The sequence below is a fragment of the Drosophila tropicalis genome, unplaced genomic scaffold (assembly GCF_018151085.1).
Source record: "Drosophila tropicalis isolate 14030-0801.00 unplaced genomic scaffold, ASM1815108v1 contig_878, whole genome shotgun sequence".
Taxonomy (NCBI): domain Eukaryota; kingdom Metazoa; phylum Arthropoda; class Insecta; order Diptera; family Drosophilidae; genus Drosophila; species Drosophila tropicalis.
In genome coordinates, this window is record NW_027173374.1 from 16,178,056 (window position 1) to 16,199,163 (window position 21,108).

At 36.7% G+C, this 21,108-nt stretch overlaps 3 protein-coding genes across 8 annotated transcripts; 1 reads left to right on the forward strand and 2 right to left on the reverse strand.

The window, feature by feature from the left end:
• Positions 1-1,210: 1,210 nt before the first annotated feature.
• mura (murashka) lies at positions 1,211-17,399 on the reverse strand. Of its 4 annotated transcripts, XM_068299249.1 has the most exons (9): positions 17,263-17,391; positions 15,643-15,677; positions 13,040-13,449; positions 7,378-7,696; positions 6,827-7,177; positions 5,699-6,768; positions 5,449-5,633; positions 5,281-5,393; positions 1,211-5,210 (listed from the first exon to the last, which is right to left on the reverse strand). In XM_068299249.1, exons 3-9 carry the CDS (start codon positions 13,330-13,332, stop codon positions 4,968-4,970), a joined length of 2,574 nt encoding a protein of 857 aa, XP_068155350.1. In that variant the 5' UTR covers positions 13,333-13,449; positions 15,643-15,677; positions 17,263-17,391; the 3' UTR covers positions 1,211-4,967. The 4 variants fall into 4 exon arrangements, with proteins under 4 accessions (XP_068155350.1, XP_068155349.1, XP_068155352.1 ...); XM_068299248.1 differs by lacking the exon at positions 15,643-15,677 and having other exon boundaries at positions 17,263-17,399; XM_068299251.1 differs by lacking the exons at positions 15,643-15,677; positions 17,263-17,391 and adding an exon at positions 16,979-16,996.
• A 110-nt stretch (positions 17,400-17,509) lies between these two features.
• On the forward strand, positions 17,510-19,047 carry RnpS1 (RNA-binding protein S1). 3 transcript variants are annotated; one of them, XM_068299305.1, is made up of 3 exons: positions 17,510-17,661; positions 17,737-17,922; positions 17,983-19,047. In XM_068299305.1, coding segments are annotated over exons 1-3 (1,137 nt in total). In that variant the 5' UTR covers positions 17,510-17,659; the 3' UTR covers positions 18,932-19,047. The 3 variants fall into 3 exon arrangements, with proteins under 3 accessions (XP_068155406.1, XP_068155407.1, XP_068155408.1); XM_068299306.1 differs by having other exon boundaries at positions 17,995-19,047; XM_068299307.1 differs by having other exon boundaries at positions 17,998-19,047.
• On the reverse strand, positions 18,962-20,790 carry LOC137584045 (probable tRNA (uracil-O(2)-)-methyltransferase). The gene is made up of 2 exons (XM_068299280.1): positions 20,521-20,790; positions 18,962-20,462 (listed from the first exon to the last, which is right to left on the reverse strand). Exons 1-2 carry the CDS (start codon positions 20,783-20,785, stop codon positions 19,165-19,167), a joined length of 1,563 nt encoding a protein of 520 aa, XP_068155381.1. The 5' UTR covers positions 20,786-20,790; the 3' UTR covers positions 18,962-19,164.
• Positions 20,791-21,108: the final 318 nt, after the last annotated feature.

The window sequence follows — 21,108 nt, forward strand, 5'->3', positions numbered from 1 at the left end:
TTATAAAAATGCACTAGATAAATAAATTTGTCATGTTTTCGAGGAGATACTAAGTTGTTTGCATATGCTAAAGAATTTACTTATTTAATTAGCAACTAAATTAAAAAGACTAACTGCCAATTTAAATTCTTGCGCCAAAAATTCATGCCCTCTCGCCGTAAATTTTTGCCCTCTTGCCACAGTTTTTAGCCCCTCTCGCCTAAGTTTTTAGCCCCTCTCGCCGCAGTTTTTAGCCCCTCTCGCCGTAAATTTTAGCCCGGCTAGATTCCGGCTAAAAAAAGCTGTTCAATTTTGAGATGGTGTTGCCAAATGCCGAATTTCGGATACTCAAATACGCGGGTTTTTTGAATCTTTTTTTCGCACTATTTTCAAGAAACAAAAATATTGCTGAGTTTACAATATTTCTTGTTTTTATGAAACAAATATAGTTCAAAATACAATATTCAGCTGCCAGAGCAGCGAATTGGCTGATGGCCGTGCAAATATCGCCTAGAATTTTTTAAATTAATCTGTTAATGAGTTCATACTTGAAGAAATCTCTTTGGTTTTAACAATTTGAAAATAGTTACATTTTAAAAAAGAATTAATTGCAGAAGTTGTGATTAAGGGTAAAGTGATATCAGTTGAGTTTCAGAACACGTAATTTATTTTAAGAATCTGTCCGTCTGGATCAACGTACAGAGTTGAAATTTTGCATGTCAGCTTGTATATACTGCAGGGGTTGTATATCTCGGACTCACTCTCGGACTCGGACTCGGACCACTATATCATATAGCTCCCATACAAACGCCAAAGTCACGAACACTGACTTTTCTCAATAACTTTACTCTATAACTAGTAAGCTTGTTACACTTATAAACGACTCTTCCAAATTTGATCAAGATCGGGTGACTATATCATATAGCTCTCATAGAAACGATCGGTCGAAAACAGTGACTTTTGTCAATAACTTCGTTACTTTTCACGATATTGCGTCCGAAGTTAGTCCCAGTCCTCTGGTTTATTTTATTTCTTAATCCAGGTACCCGCTGCCAACTGTCTGCCATTTTTAAAAGGTCCAAGTTGTTCCTCTTGCAGATGTCAACATTTTTGTGTTTATGATTTCAAGTCATAATTTAATAATTCATTATAACATTCCATTAAGAAACATACATATGTTTGTAGTCTTGTCGAATACCTAACTTGTCCTTTTAAATAGAATCAAAACTGCTTTTTATCGACGTTCATTGAATTTTTATTGAAATTTTGCAAGTTAATACAAAAACGAAAATTTAAAATAATTTGCAATTAACATTAAAAACGCTCGCTCACCATTTTACAATACAATGCCATTGAAAAACGTTTCATTATCATTTGAATTTTAATACTATGGTTAACTGATTTTACAATTACTAGAAGAGTGTGTCTCGGTTTTGGTTTATCTCTACAAAAATGTAAAATAATAGTCACATTTAAAATTTGCATAAGTTCTAGACAAGTGTAGATGTTGTTTTCAGTAGTAAGTCGTACATATTGTTCGGAGAAATACTCATGCATAAAATGTTTTTTGTTTTTTAGGTCTGTTATAATAATTTGGAATTATGCGTTATAATTTTTGTTTCTTGTTTTTATTGTTGGTTTTGTTTTGTTTTTTTCGTTTGTTGTTAATTTTTATTGCATTTTATGTAATTAAATATATATAACGTACATCACAGCAAAACTTTATAATTTTTTTGTTTGGTTTTTTTTTTTTAAATTTTTTTGTTTATTACACTATAAATATATTTTATGATAAGCTTTTGATTTGTTGAAACAATGATAAACGATAAAAATAGTTAGAAGGAAAACTATATAGTTAGATTGGAAGGAAGGGGATATTTGGAGAGTTAATCTTTTTTTTTTTTTTTTTTCATTGGACAGAGAGAAAGATGTAGAAATCGAGTAATTAACAAAAATTGACAATCAATCCGAATACGTATGCATTTCGGACTGTGAAAATCAAACAAAAACATAAGTTGAAAAAGGTTTATTAAAAAATTTCAGATTAATTCGCTTGATTGAATTTGGTTGTAAGTATATTGTAAGTACATATGTCAGTGCACGTATAAAAGGATTCAATTCATATTCACGTATAATGTATATGTATGTATGTATATTCTAAATATAATTATTTGCTTGTTATCATAACGCTTTCTTTGTTTATGTTGTTTTTGTTGTTATTGTGACAAAAAATAAACTTTTCCTCTTTCAGTATTTTTATTTGTTTGTTTTTTTTGTTTTTGTTTTTTTTTTTTTTATGGTACCTACTAATAATAAAATTCTAGAAAAGCACAACACCTTTACAATGGTCTTTTGGAAATACCATTTTATTTTTTTGTTTTTTATTTTATATATGGATTAAAAGTAAATACACACACACATTTTACATATGCGGTACACGTTTCACGCCCTCAATCGGATCAGTGGGGCAGACATTTACATACATACATATATCCATTCCCATGTTATGGAGTTTCCCCAACATGAATTTGAGTTTTTGGAAAAAGTTAAAGTGCTGATTGAATATAATGCTGGCCATACCACCGATCGATCCCATATACATAGTTGAAACGACACATATGCACCTATATACTATACATATATAGATATCAACTAGGTATCAAGATTTTAGTTAATGCATAGCGTTAATGGGGATGTAGAACGAACATTGTATTTGTTGCAGTTGTTGTTGTTATTGTTGGTTTCATATTTGTTGAAAACAATTTTTGTTTTTTGTTAGGGTAAAAAGTGCTAAAGAATGAATACTTCTTCTTGCCTATAACCAACATAGAAATATCCCATATTAGAAGGTATTACATATACATATATATATATTAATGCGTAGGTGTTGAAAAATGTTAATCTATGTATATATATTATATAAATATCCATTCTCACAAAAATCAATGCTATATAAAAAGTTTATGTATTTCTTATTTTTTTTTTTTTTCATTTGTTTTGTTGAGTTAGTTTCAATGGTTTGATACGAATGGAGGGCAGGAATCATTTCGTCATTTGGTATTAATATAATTATATATCCATAGATAATTATTATTGTATGGTACTTGTACATGTATATTGGTAAAAATGTTACTGTTACTTTTACTGTTTTACAGGCTTAGTGCGTGTTTTTGTTTTGTTACTAGGACACTCGCGTACATACGATATACGAGAAGGAATCAAGTATGCATGTGTATGTATGTAAATAACTATGTAAATTTTCAGAATACAATTAATATGTCTCCACATAATATACAATTATACATTAGTAGAGAGAGAGAGAGAGAGGGAGAGAGAGAAAGAGAGAACTCTAGTAGATAGTTAATGTAGAAGAAAATGATCTATTTTCTATGTATGTATGTATGTATATATCATATATCTTCTTTTTTTTTTTTTTGTTGCATCAGATGCTGCTTCTTCCAACTCTCATTCTCTTTTATCATCATAAATATATAGACAAGTCACATTGATTCAAGGAGGTTTTAGGTGTAGTATATAAGTTTGTTTGTTATATTTGTGAATGCAGCAGCATTTGTGTAACGGCAATAAACACTACGGATCTGCGAATCTGGGGAGGATCTGGGGTACAGGAACACATGCAGCCGCACAGGGAGTGTATGGTGGGGGCGTTACACCTTGAGAAAGTTGAGCTTGCGCTGGATTTTGGATTACAAATTACAATATAGTATGTATGTATGTATATATTCGCATTATGCCTTTTACTTTTTGATACTACTACAAATACATTTAATTAAGCCCATCAAACACGAGTATCTATGTATGTAATGTATGTATATGTATGCATATTAATAAATTCATATTATTGTGTGTGTATTGTATGTACCTAAATTTATATATGTATGTATATATATCGTTACTGAATCTGTTTTCAATGTGTTGTGGCTTTTATTTGCATTTTAGTCGTTCTTTAAAGATTGCTTATATGTTTCAAGTTAGTGTTGTTTATTTTTTGTTTATAGTATTCACTAGATTTAAATCAAAAATCGATTTCGAAAAATTTAAATGAAACACGATTATTATAGTTTGCTCTTTCCTTTGGTTAGTGCAAGAAGAACTTCTTCAGTGGGTTCAGTTCGTACAATAAGTATAAAATGCAATGCACTATATACATATATGTATATAAGAATATAAACAATAATTCATTTTTTTTTGCTTGGATTTTTTCCATTTTTTTTTTTTTTTTTTTCAATCGAAATGAAACAATTAACAGATTTAGCATCAAATGAAACTGAAAAACAAATACAAATATAATCTTATTTAGTTTTTTGCAATTTCTCTGCGTATTTAAATTTGTATGTATGCATAAAGATATTCATGTGTATGTGTATGTGTAGGTGTATGTGTGTGTGTGTGTGGACAGCAACATTTCAAAATACAACATTTAGAGTTTTTATTTTATGTTTTTGTTGTATATATGTATGTATGTACGAATTAATGTTTTGTTTGTATATGAAAATTAGAATGTACTCGCTGTAATTGGAGGGCTGGGGGGAAAGGGGCGACAGGGAAAGTGAGCGTGGGAGTGGAATTGGAAGTATATTCTGTAAAGGTAATTTGCAGTTTCATATATGTGGGTATTACAAATATCTATACCTATATATATAATCCTGGTGGTCTGCCGATTACCATTATGATTCGCATACAAACTTTTCACGCCCAAGATCTGTACCTGTGTATCTACATACATAAGCTAATTGAAAATATTGTAGGTGTGGATGAAGCTGGTTTTGATTGTGTGGATGTGGGTGAGGGTGGAATCCGTTAAAAGGTTAGCATTTTGGCAGTTACATCAAGTGAAGGTTTCGGTTCCTTCTGCTACGTCTCCACCTCCATCCTCTTGCACCTTCTGCTATGGCTGCTGTTGGCGAATGCGTTTGGAATATGATGATGGGTACGGGTACGGATACGCCTGGCCCGTGGCCAAGGTCCTAAGCAGCTTGACTCTGCTGAGGAGTGACAGCAGAGGCGGTGGCTGCAGCAGCTGCCACTGCTGCGGCTGCTGCTGACGATGATGGATTGCTGGTAACTGTAGCATGTTGTGAGGCAAGCGCACCAGTGCTGACACCACCAGCCCCACTAGCAGCAGCAGATTGGGCGGCCTGTTGCTGCTGATCGACACCATCAAAGTAGTCCGAAGCATTGCCACGGCATATGGGGCACGTACGATTGGACTGCAGTCAAACAGGAAACAAATGAAATGATAAAGCATATAAATCCCTAAAAGTAAAATGATGAACTCACCCGCAACCACTTGTCGACACACTTGGCATGGAACTCATGGGAACACGGCAGAACACGTAGAAGCTGGCGCAGCTCAAAATCACACATACAAACCACACACGATGTTTGATCACCTGTCAACAAAAGATAGAAGTCATAAAGCTTCAAATGAATCGGTATGCTACTTACCATTGTGAACTTCTGGGTTATATTTGTAGCTAGGAAGTTGGTCAATCTCGTTGCGTGAAAGACCACGAGGCTTGGCCTCGCCCAAACGTTCTGCCAGACTGAGGAGCGCCTCATAGTTCTCAGTCTCGTTGGTGTCTCCGGAGTTAAGATCGTGCTGGTTATATGGCGAAAGCGGGAACATAGCGCTGGAACGGTTGAACGAAGCCATTAAATAAATTGTAATGAACGGCATGAATGTCATTATGCTTACAGGAAGTTGAGCAAGAAGCCCGGATTAATAATGCCCGCTGTTGTCTGGATTTGAACGGGAGCTTGGTGAGCTGCCAGCGATTGGGGAGGCAGAACATGACGATGCTGTCCATGATTGGCGGTCCAGAAGCGAGGAATACGACGATGAGGTGGGAATGTGCGACGCTCCGATGACATAATGATCTGTGGTGGACCAGCCATCTGGGATACCTGGACGGCGGCTGCAGCAGCAGCTGCCGTGGAATGTAGATGATGAGTGGCCGCTGCTGCAGCGGCGCTCATAGATGCTATGTGGATACCGGGTGCTAGCTGATGGGCATGTGGATGTGGCGGTTGGGCAGTGACCGGACCGGGGGCTGCGGCATGATGGCCGTCTAAGTGGTGGGCCGTCACCGGTGGCTCAATTGGTGTCAGATTGGCCACGGCAATGGCAGCCACGTCCCGCTGCTGCTGTTGGGCTGTGATCGTGGCCTGCGCGATCATGTGCTGGGCAGCAGCTGCTGCGGCTGCCATTTGTGTGGGTGTAGGTACCTGGTGGGCTACCTGCATAGGCGGGGCAGCGGCTAGGCCAGGCGGCGGTGCGGGGAAGGGTGTGTATACGCCGTGCAGATGGCACGGAGCCAGCCGTGCCTGCGTCGGCATCGGGTATGTGCAGAACGAAGCCCAGATGGGCTCTTGGCGTAGCGCTAGGCTGACGGGTACCTGGTTCAAATTGAGGTCAACCATCAACGAAGTCGGCGGTGGCGGAGGCTGAGGCGGTCCTTGTACCTGTTGCAAAATGGCTCCCACTGAACTGCTTGATGGTACGCTACCATTGCCGCCATTTGATCCTCCGTTTGGACCGTTGCCGGGCATGTCCCACGGCGATCTCTGAGGATGGGGTGGTGGTTGTTGTTGCTGCTGCTGAGGAACATAATGGGCCTGCGGTTGATGGTGGTGCATCTGATGATAATTCGGCGGCTGTTGCTGCTGCTGGGCGTGTGCATATTGCTGCTGCTGCTGTTGCTGCTGTGTGGATGTGGCAACGTCACGTAATCGGGGCCTACGCAGCGGGGGACTGCCCTGTTGCATCTGCGGCAATAAATTTAATATATATTTTGCACTTAATACCCCTTTTAACCATACTCACTATGACACGTTGCGAGCGCCTTGGCTCCCAAATTGCTGGCGGCGATTGGCTCGGCCTTCCGGAGATGCGACGTCGTTTGCGTGACGGACTGTCTGAATTGAGGCCAGATCCGTTGTTGTTATTCAACGACAACGTCGATCCCGATAGCCCAGAACCAGAAGGTAGTTCACCCATCAAGCCCGGACCGCCGGAGGATGACGAAGGACCATTGTTGTTGTTTCCATATCCATTGCCATTGTTCAAATGCTGATAGTGAGAATTGCCATTCCGGCCATAACCTCCACTTCCATTGCGCATGAAGTTATAATTGGAGCTTTCAGATCGATGATCTTGATCCGAATTTCCAAAATGCTAAAACGAAATTGCAAATATTGTGGGTTATTATTAAAACACAATGCCTTATTAGACAGACCGACAATAGTCGGTTTACTAGCCAAATAAGTGACAATTTTTCAAAAGCCCTTTTTGTATGGAAAGCAGTTTCATAAACTATTAACTGACTGTGTTTTTAATTTAATGAATATCAACCAACAATATTCAAGAGCACTCACATTGGAATTTCTATCGTTGTAATTGCGCTGATGGTGACCTCCACCTTGTCCTGAAATATGCTGATTGGCCATCATGGATGACGAGGCATGGTTCTCTGTCATGTGGCGACGATTGTGTCCATTGGTGTTGCTGTTGTTGTTACCGGCATATTCGCGTGATAAGGGTGGACAGATGCCACCGCGACGATAGTTCATATAATCGGATGGACCGTTAACATTACCATTATTCCCACTATTTCCGCGATAGTTGCGTTGCTGCTGCTGTTGTTGCTGCTGCTGTTGTTGGTGTTGATGTGATCCTTGTCCCTGGTTGTTATGGCTATTGATGGGTGCGGATGCATTATTAAATTGTTGTTGTTGCGGCGTCAAGGACGACGACGGCGACGACCCAGGGGGAATCGGAATTATATCGTTACAAGAATTTACATTCACAACATCAGTGAGATAACTATTTGTTGTTGGACTGATTGAATTTGAATTTAAAGTTGTTGCGTTGGTTGAATTTGAAATCGTACGTGTTAGCGGGAGGGATTGGCGATTAGTCTGTTGTTGCTGGTGATAATGAAGATTGTGTTGGTGTAGGTGTTGGTATTGATGGTGGTAATGATGGTGGTATTGGTAGTGAGGCTGATACTGAGGACGTTGGGAATTATGACGGGGCCTGGGATCGCTGGGATAGGTAACAATCAGAGGTGGGGGTGGTGGTGGTGGAGGTGGCGGCGGACGGCGTTGTTCAGGATGGATAGCGGATGGTAAGGGTGATATTGGACTGGCTGCAGGGGCGGCTACAGTAACACATAGGCGGGCTGGATTCAGACGGACAAGGGACACGGACATGGATCCATAGGTAGGAAGCGGTGGCGAGCCATCTGATGACCGATTGTGATGACAAATGTCATAGTAGTTCTGTGCGGAGGAGTGACTAGAACCCGATCCATAAATCGAATGGGTGGCTTGTGAATGGTTGTTACTCAAATTGCCGGAATGTCTTATTGTTGGGGGGTGTTGAGGTATGTGAACGATACTGAGTATACTGTGGCGGGTGAGGGGAAAGCGGATGCTGATTTTGATTCGGATGATGGTTATGACGATGATTGTGATTTGTGTGGTGGCTCTGATTTGTTTTGCTATTGTTGTTGTTATTATTATTATTATTATAGATACAAGTTCCGCTAGAATTACTTGTTTGTACATCGCTGGATTTTCGATTGGGTTTTGGATTTGAAATATTAAGTTTGCATTTGCATTTAGATAAGATATGTAATACATATATAATACGCATATAATATAATATTCGGTTTTTTACGAGATACATTTGAAAATGATTCAATTCAAATCAATGCAGTAGCAGTAGTGTATGTGTGTGTGTGTTATAAACACAACCCATATAAAATAGTTATTATTTTTGTTGTTGGTATGCAGCATAATACATGTACAGGTAGTAGTAGGTGGTAGTAGTAGTAGTAGTAGTATTAGTAGTGTATATATGCAGAGTGGTAGTGGTCGCCACACACATATACGTTATTTATATAGTTTTTTGATTTTTTTTATTGTTTGCAGATTTTTTTTGGTAATATATATATGAAGAAGAAAGAAAAACGAAAAAGATAAAAATAATATATATGTAAATGGCAAAATGCAATAATTAGATTATTAGTTTAATATAGATATATATATAATATCAATATGTACACACACATATATTTATGTATAGAGTAACGGCAATGCGTGCATATGTAGGAGAAGCTCACTATGCCTGCATTTAGAATTGTTTTGAATCATATATAATTATATTGTAAATAACTACTACATATACACGCATATACACACAATATGCATTTAGTAGAAACAAATACGTACGTACTAATTAACTTTCACATATTTCTCTTGATTTTCGGTTTTTTTTTTTTTTTGCTTCTTCGGCATTTTTCAATGCTTTTGAATGCATTTTAGATAGAAATTTTGTTAGTTTGTTTTGGTTTGCTATTTTATTTATTTATTTCTTTATATTCGCCGTTTATGCACACTACGCTTACCACAAAACGAACAAAAGGAACTAAAATAAAATGAAATGTTAAGTCAACAGAAATAACAAAATCGTATAATCAAAATCAACCGCACACACTTTTTTCGCACACACTATTTTTAAAATGTAACGGTTAATAAACTGTTAAATATAGTCACAACATAAGGCCGTTCTCACTAGCTAAACACGAGAAAAAGAGAAATTTACTTGTATGTAGAGAAATAAGAGAAATATATATAGAGAGAGATATAGAGGAAGAGAGAGATATCGAGAGAGAGAGTGTGCTTCACATGCTCAAAAATAAAAAGTAAAATAAGACTGGAAAAAGGGAAAATCCACAAAAGTAACATAACGAAATATATCTAAAACTGAACCGATACTTTATAAAACATTATTTTAAGCTTGAGCATTTGAGTTTTTGTAATTTGCTGTGAAAAAACTCTCTCCATGGAAGGGGAGAGTCAACCGCATGCGATTGCAAAAAGCTTGGACAATACTCGGGTGACAGTTGAAAGTTCGGATCAAGATCGATCTGTTTATTTATATGGGATATAGTATATACGGGTTTTTAGAATAGCAATAGTTATATACACACACACAGGGCACGGCGGCAAGAATCGTGATGAGAAGGGGGGTGCCGTCATTTAACCACTTATTTATATCTTATGCAAAAGCTTCAGTTGTAGTAATTACAAAAATATCTAAGAAAAAATAAAAACACTTGTATACCCTTGCAAAGAGCCAACAGTAATCAGAATAAAGACACTTCTTCGGGAAAGTCGGAACCATAGGGCTCAAGATATTTACTGCACGAATAAACAAATTAACTTTAATAGAATTTCAATTTCATTTCCAAAGTTTAATTCAGAAATGAGTTTTGTACACCATCTACATATGTACATATATTGATTTGATGGATGCACATCTGGACACGTTTGTCGTTTGCGAGGGTATAGAAAGAAAGGCTTTGCCGAAGTGCATGCGGCCCCTCTGGTTTTGGGATGTTGTTGATTTGAAATGGTGTCTATGCTATTAACCAAAGAGACAACTATTTCAATACTTCAAAAACAGACTGTGACAAAGACCATTAAAATGCTGTTGTTTGTAGATATTGTTGGTTTTGTTTTTTTGCTGGCTTATAAGTTACACACACACATTTACATAATAATAATAAATTATAAAAACAATTAAGTTATCTATTTTTGGTTTTTTGTTTTGTTCCAAATTCTATTTAGTTACATTGAAACTTGTTTTTGGGTTTGCTTTGGTTTTATTTATATTTAAAACATTCTAAGCCGCAGTGTGCAAAATGCAAATAAATAAGTAAAACATCAAGCTGAGTTTATTGATCTTGGCCACAAAATAATATAAGAAATATTTATTGTATAAATACCAATTCCAATTTTAATTTTATAATCGAATTTCAATACCAATACAGTATAGAATATACGTATGTATGTTAATAAGGAGATCAAGTCAATCAATCAAGAAACTCAACTAAAATGCATCATTCAGAAAATTGGTTGAATCGAAAGTAATTACAACTATATTTACTTTGTACGGTTTGGATAAAGAGGAAATTTTGTAACTAAATTCATACTTTGGCTTGCACTTTGCATATTTTTCGGTTTTTATACTTTTTTTTACATTTTTGGTTGCATTGTTATTTCATATATTTTTTGTTATCATCGCATTTGTGTTCTGTTTATTTTTTTTAAGACAAACGTGAAGCAAACAAATAGAAATCAAGATTAAAGTATTTGCAGCGAAATCAAAAACTTTTCAAAACTCAGGAGCAAAGGCAGAAAGGGAGAGGGAAAAAGAAATGGATCATATAGTTTTGGATGGCATAACATCCATTTGGGTCCACACTCTGCAGTATGAAAGAGTCCCTCAAGAACTTAAAGTCTACGATTCTGTTAGCATTCGCCTGACAAAAGTGTGGCCTACTTTTAGGAGCGAATTTATAAAAAAGAATCTTTTCTATTTTCTTTTTGATCGTAGTGTAATTCCATTAAATAGTGGATCGAACCGAAATTCAAAACAATGGTAGATAATAGAGATTGCAGAACTTGTTTACGGAGGTTTTTTTTTTTTAAAGATGCATGAAAAACACCTGGAAACTTTCTTGAATATAATTCTTATTACATTATGCTTACTGTATAGAATCGATTAGTTTTGTTTGTTGACCAAAACCAAAACCACAATGTGGAATTCGTTTTAAAGATAAATAAAGTTTGTTTAATTAAGAGACCCTAAGGCGTATAGCTAAAGCGTTATAATTATAGCGTTACAATATAGGAAATAGTAATTTACCAACTACAAATTTGACATCGTTTAAAAACAGACAGATTAGGTGAAGTTTGTGGTTTTTTTTATCTGTGTTTCAGGGTTAAAATGTCCTGGGACCCATACGGGTTTTGTTTTGGAATATGATATGAGAATTATTGTATATTGAGAAAAAGAGACAGAGAAAGATAGAGAGAACATGCTGTTTGGTATTATTGACTTAGGCGCGCTTTACAAAAAATTAAGAAGCTTGGTTTTGTTTATTTGGACAAAGAAACAACTACAGAAAAACTTAAGAAAATGTTCTACATAATTTTGTTAGTTTAATTCGTCAGTTGTTTTTTCAAGTGCTTTTCATGCATTTTCTCAATTAAAAATATGATTTTTGTTTATGATTTATTATTGTTGTTAGGGGTAAAGTTTTGTCTTTAAAACATTGAACATTAAAGATTCTGTTCTACGGAGCTTCTTACTGATCCAAAAATAAATCTATTTTAGTTTAGTTGATTACAATAGAAGCGATATATAAAATAAAAAGTCCTATTCGTGGACTCCTTCTTATTGTTGAAAAGTGTGAGGAAAGAAATTATGTATTTAAAGTTATAATAATAATTTGAATTAGATTTACTGTGAATGCGGAGAGATATAGATACAATGATGATTGTGGTTTGTATGTTTAATGTGAGAATGTACGTAATATGATCGAATGGATGCCAATTGACTGATAACAAAACATAACATAGATATAGAGAAAGTGAGACAGAACAAAATTAATAATACAAATGATGATAAAAGATTTAACAAGTATCTATATATTTTGTACCGATGCAAGCTTAGTTTTTGTTTTTCGATTATTTTTTTTTTTTTGGTTAAGTGCTTTCGAAAATTCAACGGTTAACAGCCAAATACGATGTCTTTTAAAAATTTTTCCTTTTTTTTGTATTATTGATTACAAAATTCTCCCTTTAACCTAAAAGCGATTTTTGAGGTGTCGTTTTACGAAGATATAGATAGATATATATGAATTTTATATATATATATATATATAAATATATATATATATGTATATATATATATATATATGTATATACATATGTAGAAAGAAAGAGAGAGTTTGAAACTGTTCTTGTTATTAACTATGGTGTGGGAATAACGGCGCAGGATCTAGTTAGGGCATGGGGAAAATGGATATAAAAGGCTCTGGAGTGGGTGGTAAGGAGGCAGGAATGTAAGGTTTTGGTTTTTGGTTGGCGGGTGGGTTACTTCAAATTCGCTTTTATGTCCACTTAAAGCTAACATTATTCACTTTTATATGTATATATGAATTCCATAGCCGGCGAATCTTACCAATTTAAGTTTCGTCCTTCGACTGCGTCTTTATTATTTGGGTTGTTGTTGTTGCCATTGCAGTTGTTCTCATTGCGATTTATATTCACATTGCACCAGGGACTATGTCCAGGTAAGAGGTTATTGTTGTTATTGGAACGTTGTTGCTGCTGCAATTGCTGTTGCTGCTGCTGCTGAGGATGCGGATGTGGGGAGTATAGCATACGTCCGCCACGATGGGAACGGGCCGATGAGGAGTTACGTGAAAAGGGCCTACGGCTGCTGTTGTTGTTGTTGGCATTTGAGTTCAGCATACTGGTGCTGTATGCACTTTTGATGTACGTTTTGTTATATATATGGATTTAGGATTTGCTTTGAGTCTTGAGTTGTGTCTATTTTGCTTGAATTCTTTGTTTCTTTATGATTTATGGCTGCAACGAGAATGTTTGCTTATCAAAATGTTGGCGCTTTACACACACACACACATACACACACACACAGGGGACACACATTGTTTAACTCTATGTTTCTATTATCTATAAGTGGGGGTGGTTCTCTCCAAAGCCAAAACCCGCGCTCCATAACAAAAAGCAAACAACCAACAAGCCAACATGCTCAATAATAATTATTCCATAAATAAATAGAAAAAGATACAACTAGAGGTATATAAAAACACTTATTTCTTGTTCTGTTCAAATATACTTACTTATGGTATGTATGTATATGTATGTATATATATATATATTTATAAGTTTTATTTGTGTGTGGTTAAATATCTCTATATCTATGCATATAGAGAAAGAGATAGAGTGGAAAGAGTAGATAAATAAAACAGCAACGATATTTGATTTTTTGGTTTTAACAGTGTAGCTTTAATACGTTTTGATTCGAGATTATATGATTTTAAAATGAGCGATACGTGCTGGGTTAGTCTTTTAACTATATAGTAGATAAAGGTAAATATTTATATGTGGATATGTATACGGAAAAGCTGCAGGTACACTTACAATAAAATGTTTAACATAATGTGTAAAAGATAAAGATCTATTTCTCTATTACAAGAAGCTTTTTTTTTTTTTAATTTTTTTTTATATGTACATATGTACATATGTGTGTCATAGTGCTCAGTCTTTTTTAATTTTTTTTCTTTCCATTTTCAGTCTTTTACTCTTTACTTTTATTGCTCAGTTTGCTAACAATTGTATCGTTTATCTGTAGCTTAAAAAGTCCTTCAGAGATAGATAGTTCAATAAAAAATGAATAATAATAAATTAACGATCTTGGATAAGAATGACTCGACCATCTCGTTTCCCCTTGTAAAGAATGCGATTAGATCTTTATATAATATACATTATATGTTTTTTTGAATGCTAGACATGTGTAAATGTTTGTGTGACATGAATTTTTGTAAACTAAACAAAGAACGTTTCGTTATTAGTGTAAGTTTTGGTATATAGTTGTTTCGTTTTTTTTTTTTTTTCTTTTGGGTAAATGACTGATTACAAATTTCTTATCGCTGTTAGTACAAATCGAGAATAATTCCAGATCAACAGTTACACTTAACGTACATTTGTGTATGTGTTTATGAATTTGTGTGTGTTTGCTTCGATTGCAGTGTCTGTGTCGAGTATCAATATCAATATATAATTCACTACGCGTAAAGTAAACGTACATGTGCATATACATAATAACAAACAGTGTGTAATGTGATGAATGGGGCGGGTTAGATTATATACGGAACCATTAAGAAGAACATAGGACAAATACAAATAAAATACAAAGTGAACTAGTCCAAAGAAAAAAAGATAAAAATAAATAATTTTCGGAAATTGTTACATATTTTATGGTTTTATCGTTTTGATTTAAGTTTATATGTATGTGTAGGTTGAGTAAAAAGCAATGGCGTATTTATACATATGTATATGTAGATATATATAATGTTAGGTTCGATGACCCTTTTGTCATCGTTCTGATGAAACTCATGAAGAGGTCTGTATATCGTTATTTGAAGCATAGAAAATGCGCAATGATTTTTTACTCATCCCACTTAAAGCTTACAAACTAAAGCCGTATTCTGTTGCCAGTTGCAGTAGACAGTTCTTTGGTTGGTTGGTTGATTTTGTATGCAGTACAAGGACTTGAGGTTGAGGTGGGCTTTTGATTTGTTGCAGAGTAGTACTTATCAGTGTGAGATACTTGAGTGACAAATACAACGTCAACGGGGGACGGCAGTCTTATGTCCTACATTGGTTTAACGGGTCACAATCAAAAATCTGCACAATCTTTTGTTTAAGCATATCATTTAATATTAATACACATATAAGCTCTGTTTATTTACTTTTGTCACACTAATACTGCAATAAATTGTTGTTTAAAACCGAAAAAAAAAAACCACAAAACTGCAAGCCATTCAAACTAGTGCAGATTTTTTGTTTGTGACCCGTTACTTAGTATAATACATAACATGTTTTAGTTTTGTTTTGTTGCTTTACATGACAATAAATACAACTAAATGAACAGAGAAATAGAGAGAGAAAGACAGGTGTGTTTTTGTTTTATATTTTATATTTGTGTTAAAGAAGCGGGCGCGTCTTGGCCACGGCCGTTAACAAATGGAAATTTACCACCAAAACCAGCAATAAAATATTTTGTATGTATGCTAAAAACAAAGAAAATAAAAGTAAAAGAAAACATTTGCTATTACATTCATGTTTAAGATATATAGTCATAGACTAAATACATTGGGTTTATAATTCTGAACTCTTGCAGTAAGTCTTGTTGTTGTGCAAATTTATGAACTACATATATTTACTATTATTTGAAAGCATTTTGAACATAAGATGAACTGCAAGAATACTTTCGGTTTGTTAATTTATTAATAAATGTATTTATGTAAATATATGTAAAGCCAGGTTATAATTGCAGCCAAATGGATAAAAAAATATTATGCCAATTATATATTTATATGTGTAAAAACTAGAAAACATGTTAACAAAATTAGGCAGGCAGTAATAAATATACAAAATGCTTAGCCTTTTAGTGACAAATAATGGTTGTAATTGTGAACTGAATCCCCCATTTTAGTTGACTTAACTGAGATGTGTGTGCATGTGTGTGTGTGCCAAGAAGAGTTTTAGTCGATATAATATCGATCATTCGACCTGTTGTTCACATCAAAGCAAACAGAAATATTAATAGCTTTCACTTAACATTGGTTGTTTAAAAATCTTATGTATAAATGTGTGCTGATATTTTTGAAACACACACAGTTCTTGTCAACACAAAGAATAACTATTATGGAATACAATTTTTTGTGTTTAATTGGCTTTAAATTGATGTCATTCCAAATACTGTCCGATCAGCTGATTATCGATATAGCAAGTCATTCCATGTAGTGACAACTCCTCACTGCTATAGTGTAGTCATTTACGAATATGGCCCCCACTTCCCAACCCCAAAGAAACACACACACACACACACACTCACAAACACAAAGAAAACTGGAGATATGTGTAACAGAGAGAGAGGGAGAGAGAATAATATATAGAGAAAGAGAGAGGACCCACCTCTTGTTGTTGCTATTGCGTAGTCATGGCAGGCAACTTCAGCGACGACTTTTTTTCGACTTGATGTATGAATATGTATACTATAGTATACGAATACTTTTGTACATTGAATACATTCAAAATACGATTAAAGGGCTGTTCAAGACTTTAACTTTACATATAGCATGTACATACATATGTATGTACACAAGTATGTATCTTAAATAGCTACATACAGTGTGTAAGGTGTATGTATTTACATATGTATGTATTAGCTTGTCGCTGCCCATCAAAACAAAAAATTACACTTTCCACACACATTCACGAACAAATACACTAAGACTACAGCTATTGCTAAATTGTTTATAGAGGCAAAAATTAATAATATTATACACAGACACAGAAATACACATACTCGGGAGCAGCAAAAATGACGGAGCTGTTCACGAAACGGCAGACAAAGACGTAGTGGTTCTCTCTCTCTCTCCGACTGTCTCTCTGAGTATAGATATGGATGGAAAATCGAAACTCTGTGTCTCCCCCGCCCCCAACAATACAAGTTCACAACTCACACACACGCAAACGCATACAAGGAAACACACAATGACAACCACTTCGTCACCGCAGATAAAAACGAAAAAGTGGCTTTTAACAATTTGCGTTTTATGTAATTTTTACTATATATATGTATATACATACGTTAATAATACGAAGCACAATATGCATTACACTATTGCTGGAGCAGTTCCAATTCCACATTCAATACAAATTGCACTTGATTAAACATGAAAATTATATATATGCGTGGAAATGTATCTTTCTATGGGAGTTTACCTTCGCACACCTTATGACAGTGTGATTATTCAACACAGTAATAGTGTTGTAAAATTGAGCATGCTCAAAATGAGGCAGATAAATATTCCTCAAAGTTATTTTGACAGCTTGGGAACGGTCACACTGTTTATGTTAAAGAGAACGCCGCTCGACGTACGAAAAAGCCGAGAGAAAATAATATTGAAATAATTAAACAAAACTTGTGCAAAGAGTTTTCCTCTGAAAATTAGTTGAGACCCCCAAGATAAATTCTATTAAAAAAATGTAAGTACAAGCATTCAATTATTGAACTTCTAACGGAAACCGAAATTGCTTTGGCTTCTTGAAAAACGATTGCAGGGCGCGTGCCCGTTCCCCATCTGCTGAAAAGGGTGAAAAGGAGAAGGAAAAGGAAAATAAAGAGAAGGACGCAAAAGAGAAAGACGGCGGCAAGTCTGGAGCTAGCAACTCCTCATCACGAAGAGAGCGCGAACGTGAACGCAAACGCCGTGGTTCGGCCTCCTCCAGCAGCGAGTCCAGTCGAAGGTAATTCGGAAAACCGTGGTTTTTCCAACCCGTAAATTGATTAATTTAACAAATTTTTAGCTCATCTGATAGTAGCTCGTCACGAAGCAGTTCTGGCTCAGACTCACGCTCAAGCTCGAGCAGCTCCAGCGACTCATCCAGCTCGTCTTCTTCGTCCTCCAGCGATTCCGATCGCAGTGAGAAAAATCGCCGCCGCGGACCTGGAAAAGACAAAGATAAGGCTAGTTCACGCTCACGTTCCCGATCTCCACGACGGGCGAGCAAGTCACCCAGACCAAATAGTAAAGCCCGCAAGGAGCCTGAGCGTGATCGTGATCGACGTTCCAGGGATCGTGAGCGTTCGCGGTCAAGAGACCGTGCTCGCCGCGGTGGAGGCTCCAACGAACGCGATCGAGGAGCAGTTGGGGAAAACACCAATGTCAAGCGCGAACGATCTCGCTCGGCAAGTCGGTCTCGTTCACCACGACGCAGGGACAGGACTCCACCGGCCAAACGACGTGAGCGTTCCCGTTCTAGATCTCGCTCTCGATCTCCTACCCCAAAGCCGGTGCGCATCCATGTGGGCCGACTGACCCGCAACGTAACAAAAGATCACGTATTGGAGATCTTTAGTAGCTTCGGCGAGGTGAAGAGCGTTGAATTTCCAACAGATCGCTTTCATCCTAATTTTGGACGTGGCTTAGCATATGTTGAGTACGGCACGCCTGAGGATTGCAAATCGGCTATGAAGCATATGGATGGTGGTCAAATCGATGGCCAAGAGATTACTGTATCTCCACTCATTATACCCAAGCAGAGGCCACCAGTTCGTCGCCCCTCGCCACCAATGCGCCGGCCCCAAGGCAATCGCTGGCGGTCCCCTCCCAACTTTAATCGCTTCAACAATCGTGGTGGAGGCGGACGTCGTCCTTCGCCCCCACCCCGTGGACGTCGTTCCTCTCCACGTCGTCGTTCGCGCTCTCCAATTCGCCGACGACGTCGCAGTAACAGCTCAGATAGCTCACGTTAAAGACATCATTACTCCTAGATTTTAACAACGTTTCTGGCGCATTCAAAATAATTCAAAACTTTTACTTCAATTTATAATCCGAGGACAATTAATTAATAAATTATATTACAATCGAATTTGTACTACTGAATATCCATTATTCAACTACAAAGACTACTAACAGAAACCACTGCTTTATATGCGGCAGATGCACGAATTGCAACAAATTTTATTGTAAAGTATACGGAGCACAATTAATGTATAAAAGAGCAGTCGGAATCTTTGAGCGGGCATCCAAGCGGATGATGCAGTCTGAAGAAGCAATGCCTCTTTTTGGTTGTAAGTTTGTGTGAAAGGACTCCAGACCTCTTGGGTTTGCGTATGCCAATTAAATCATTTCCACAAAACTCAAATACCTCGTGTTTGTTCCTTAGCAGAGTTTTTATGCCCCCGCACTCGGATTTTATACCTTTAAGCTCGTCTCTGGTTAAATTCTGAGCAATAATCCGCATGGATAGCCGTCCTGACCAGTTATCCTCGTTATCATTTAGAAGCAAGCGAAATATCTTCAATACTAATGAATCGATAATGCTTTTTTCCACTTGAGTGCAATTTCGGACAGTTTCCTCTTTCTGCCGAATTTTAACAGAAAGCTGATCGCCAGTTTTGAATTTCTCCAACTCTTCCTTTACGATATTTTCATAATCTCTCGCTCCTCTCTTGAGTCCAATTAAGGCTAACCGTTTTGTACTGGGAATTTTAAGGCGATCTTGAAGCGTATCAAAACCACATTGTTTCGATAAATTGGTGGCATATTTATAGAAATCCTGATACGCACTTATGCCTGTGTTTCGTCTTTGGAATTTTAAGCCTGACAGCTCAAAGGCACAACACGGCAATAGGAAAAACTTGGTGTTAAATCTGGCGGCCAGCACAGGTAGCCAGGGTGACAATTCATCCGAATGATTGCCAATTAGCCAGTCGATGTGGGGGCTCGCCAATGTAAAACTCTTGGGCTCCACAGCCTGTTCTATGAGTCTGGATTGCGTATGTTCGTTATACAGGGACCAAAGCTTACGCTTTCGGATATCGTAGCCGTAACCTTCATAGCCTTCCGCGATAAGAATGTGGACAAGCAGACCATTTCCACATCCTAAATCTGCAAAAGCTCGTGGCTCTGTTTGAGTCTCGCTCCACAAGATGATGAGATACGCTGCAATGGCCAAATCTTCGTATATGAATTTGAGCGGATCTGTAGATTCATTGGCCTGCTTCCAGTATTCCAATAGGGTCTGGGCATGCTTTTTTTTTAGGTCCTTGTACAAATTATTATACTTTTCCAAATCAACAAGACCAAGCGATTGAATATCGCCTTTCTCCCCATAACTTTGGCACCAGCTGAGAAGTTTCGGGATCAAAACGAACTGCACCCAACGGGATTTAGACCCTGTTTCTAGCAAGGATGCTTCCACTTCTCCATCTTTAAGTCTCACGCAAAAGTCCTCCAGCTCTTTGCTGTTAAATTTACATTGGTAGGTCTTTTGATCAAAATCTGCTTAAGATAGGCACCATAATTACATCTGATATGATTTATGGGTGATATCTTTTACCTAGTATCCCTGTTCCAATCACATTTTCTCTCATTTTTTTTGTTAGTAGTTTGTAGCCAATTTCAAATGTGCACGTGCCACGGTCCGAATAATGCAAAAGACTGTCCTCCAGCTCCTCCTCAGTAGAATCCGAGAAAGTGCCATTTTGTTGCTTTTCAACTTTAGTTATAACCACAGCAAATATTTGTTTATTTAGAGCGTGATAGTTTTTTATTAATATATCAATTCCTCTAAAAAATTGCGGCTCGGTGATAACAGCTGACATTTTGCATATTGCCAGACTGAACCAACCACCGCAGACAAGGTGCTTTGGTTAGTAATCGGTATGGCAATATTTTCTTATCACTGTGGCTCCATCTACCGCAAACTGGAGGTCGGCGGGCCGACGTTTTGAAATCAGTGTTTTCTTCAAACTTCAAAATTAGATTTCTTCTATTTATATAAATTTGGCGATGTTCCACTCATTGCAGCATACGCGTGTCGCCTGTTATACAATTTAAGAATATGTTGCGTTTTTAGTTTTGTTCCGATCGCTCAACTTGAGTGAGTTGTACACCAGAGCAATGTCAATTATGTGAATATTTAAAT

Excerpts from the sequence above, each read along its gene's own strand:
- mura (XM_068299247.1), bottom strand. The coding sequence starts at position 8,571 with ATGTACAAACAAGTAATTCTAGCGGAACTTGTATCTATAATAATAATA. Across the intron at positions 5,634-5,698 it reads GGCTTCTTGCTCAACTTCCT|CGCTATGTTCCCGCTTTCGC; the intron begins GTAAGCATAATG and ends CAACCGTTCCAG. Across the intron at positions 5,394-5,448 it reads TAACCCAGAAGTTCACAATG|GTGATCAAACATCGTGTGTG; the intron begins GTAAGTAGCATA and ends TTTTGTTGACAG.
- RnpS1 (XM_068299305.1), top strand. Across the intron at positions 17,923-17,982 it reads AGCAGCGAGTCCAGTCGAAG|CTCATCTGATAGTAGCTCGT; the intron begins GTAATTCGGAAA and ends ACAAATTTTTAG.
- LOC137584045 (XM_068299280.1), bottom strand. The coding sequence starts at position 20,785 with ATGTCAGCTGTTATCACCGAGCCGCAATTTTTTAGAGGAATTGATATA. Across the intron at positions 20,463-20,520 it reads GATTGGAACAGGGATACTAG|ATTTTGATCAAAAGACCTAC; the intron begins GTAAAAGATATC and ends TATCTTAAGCAG.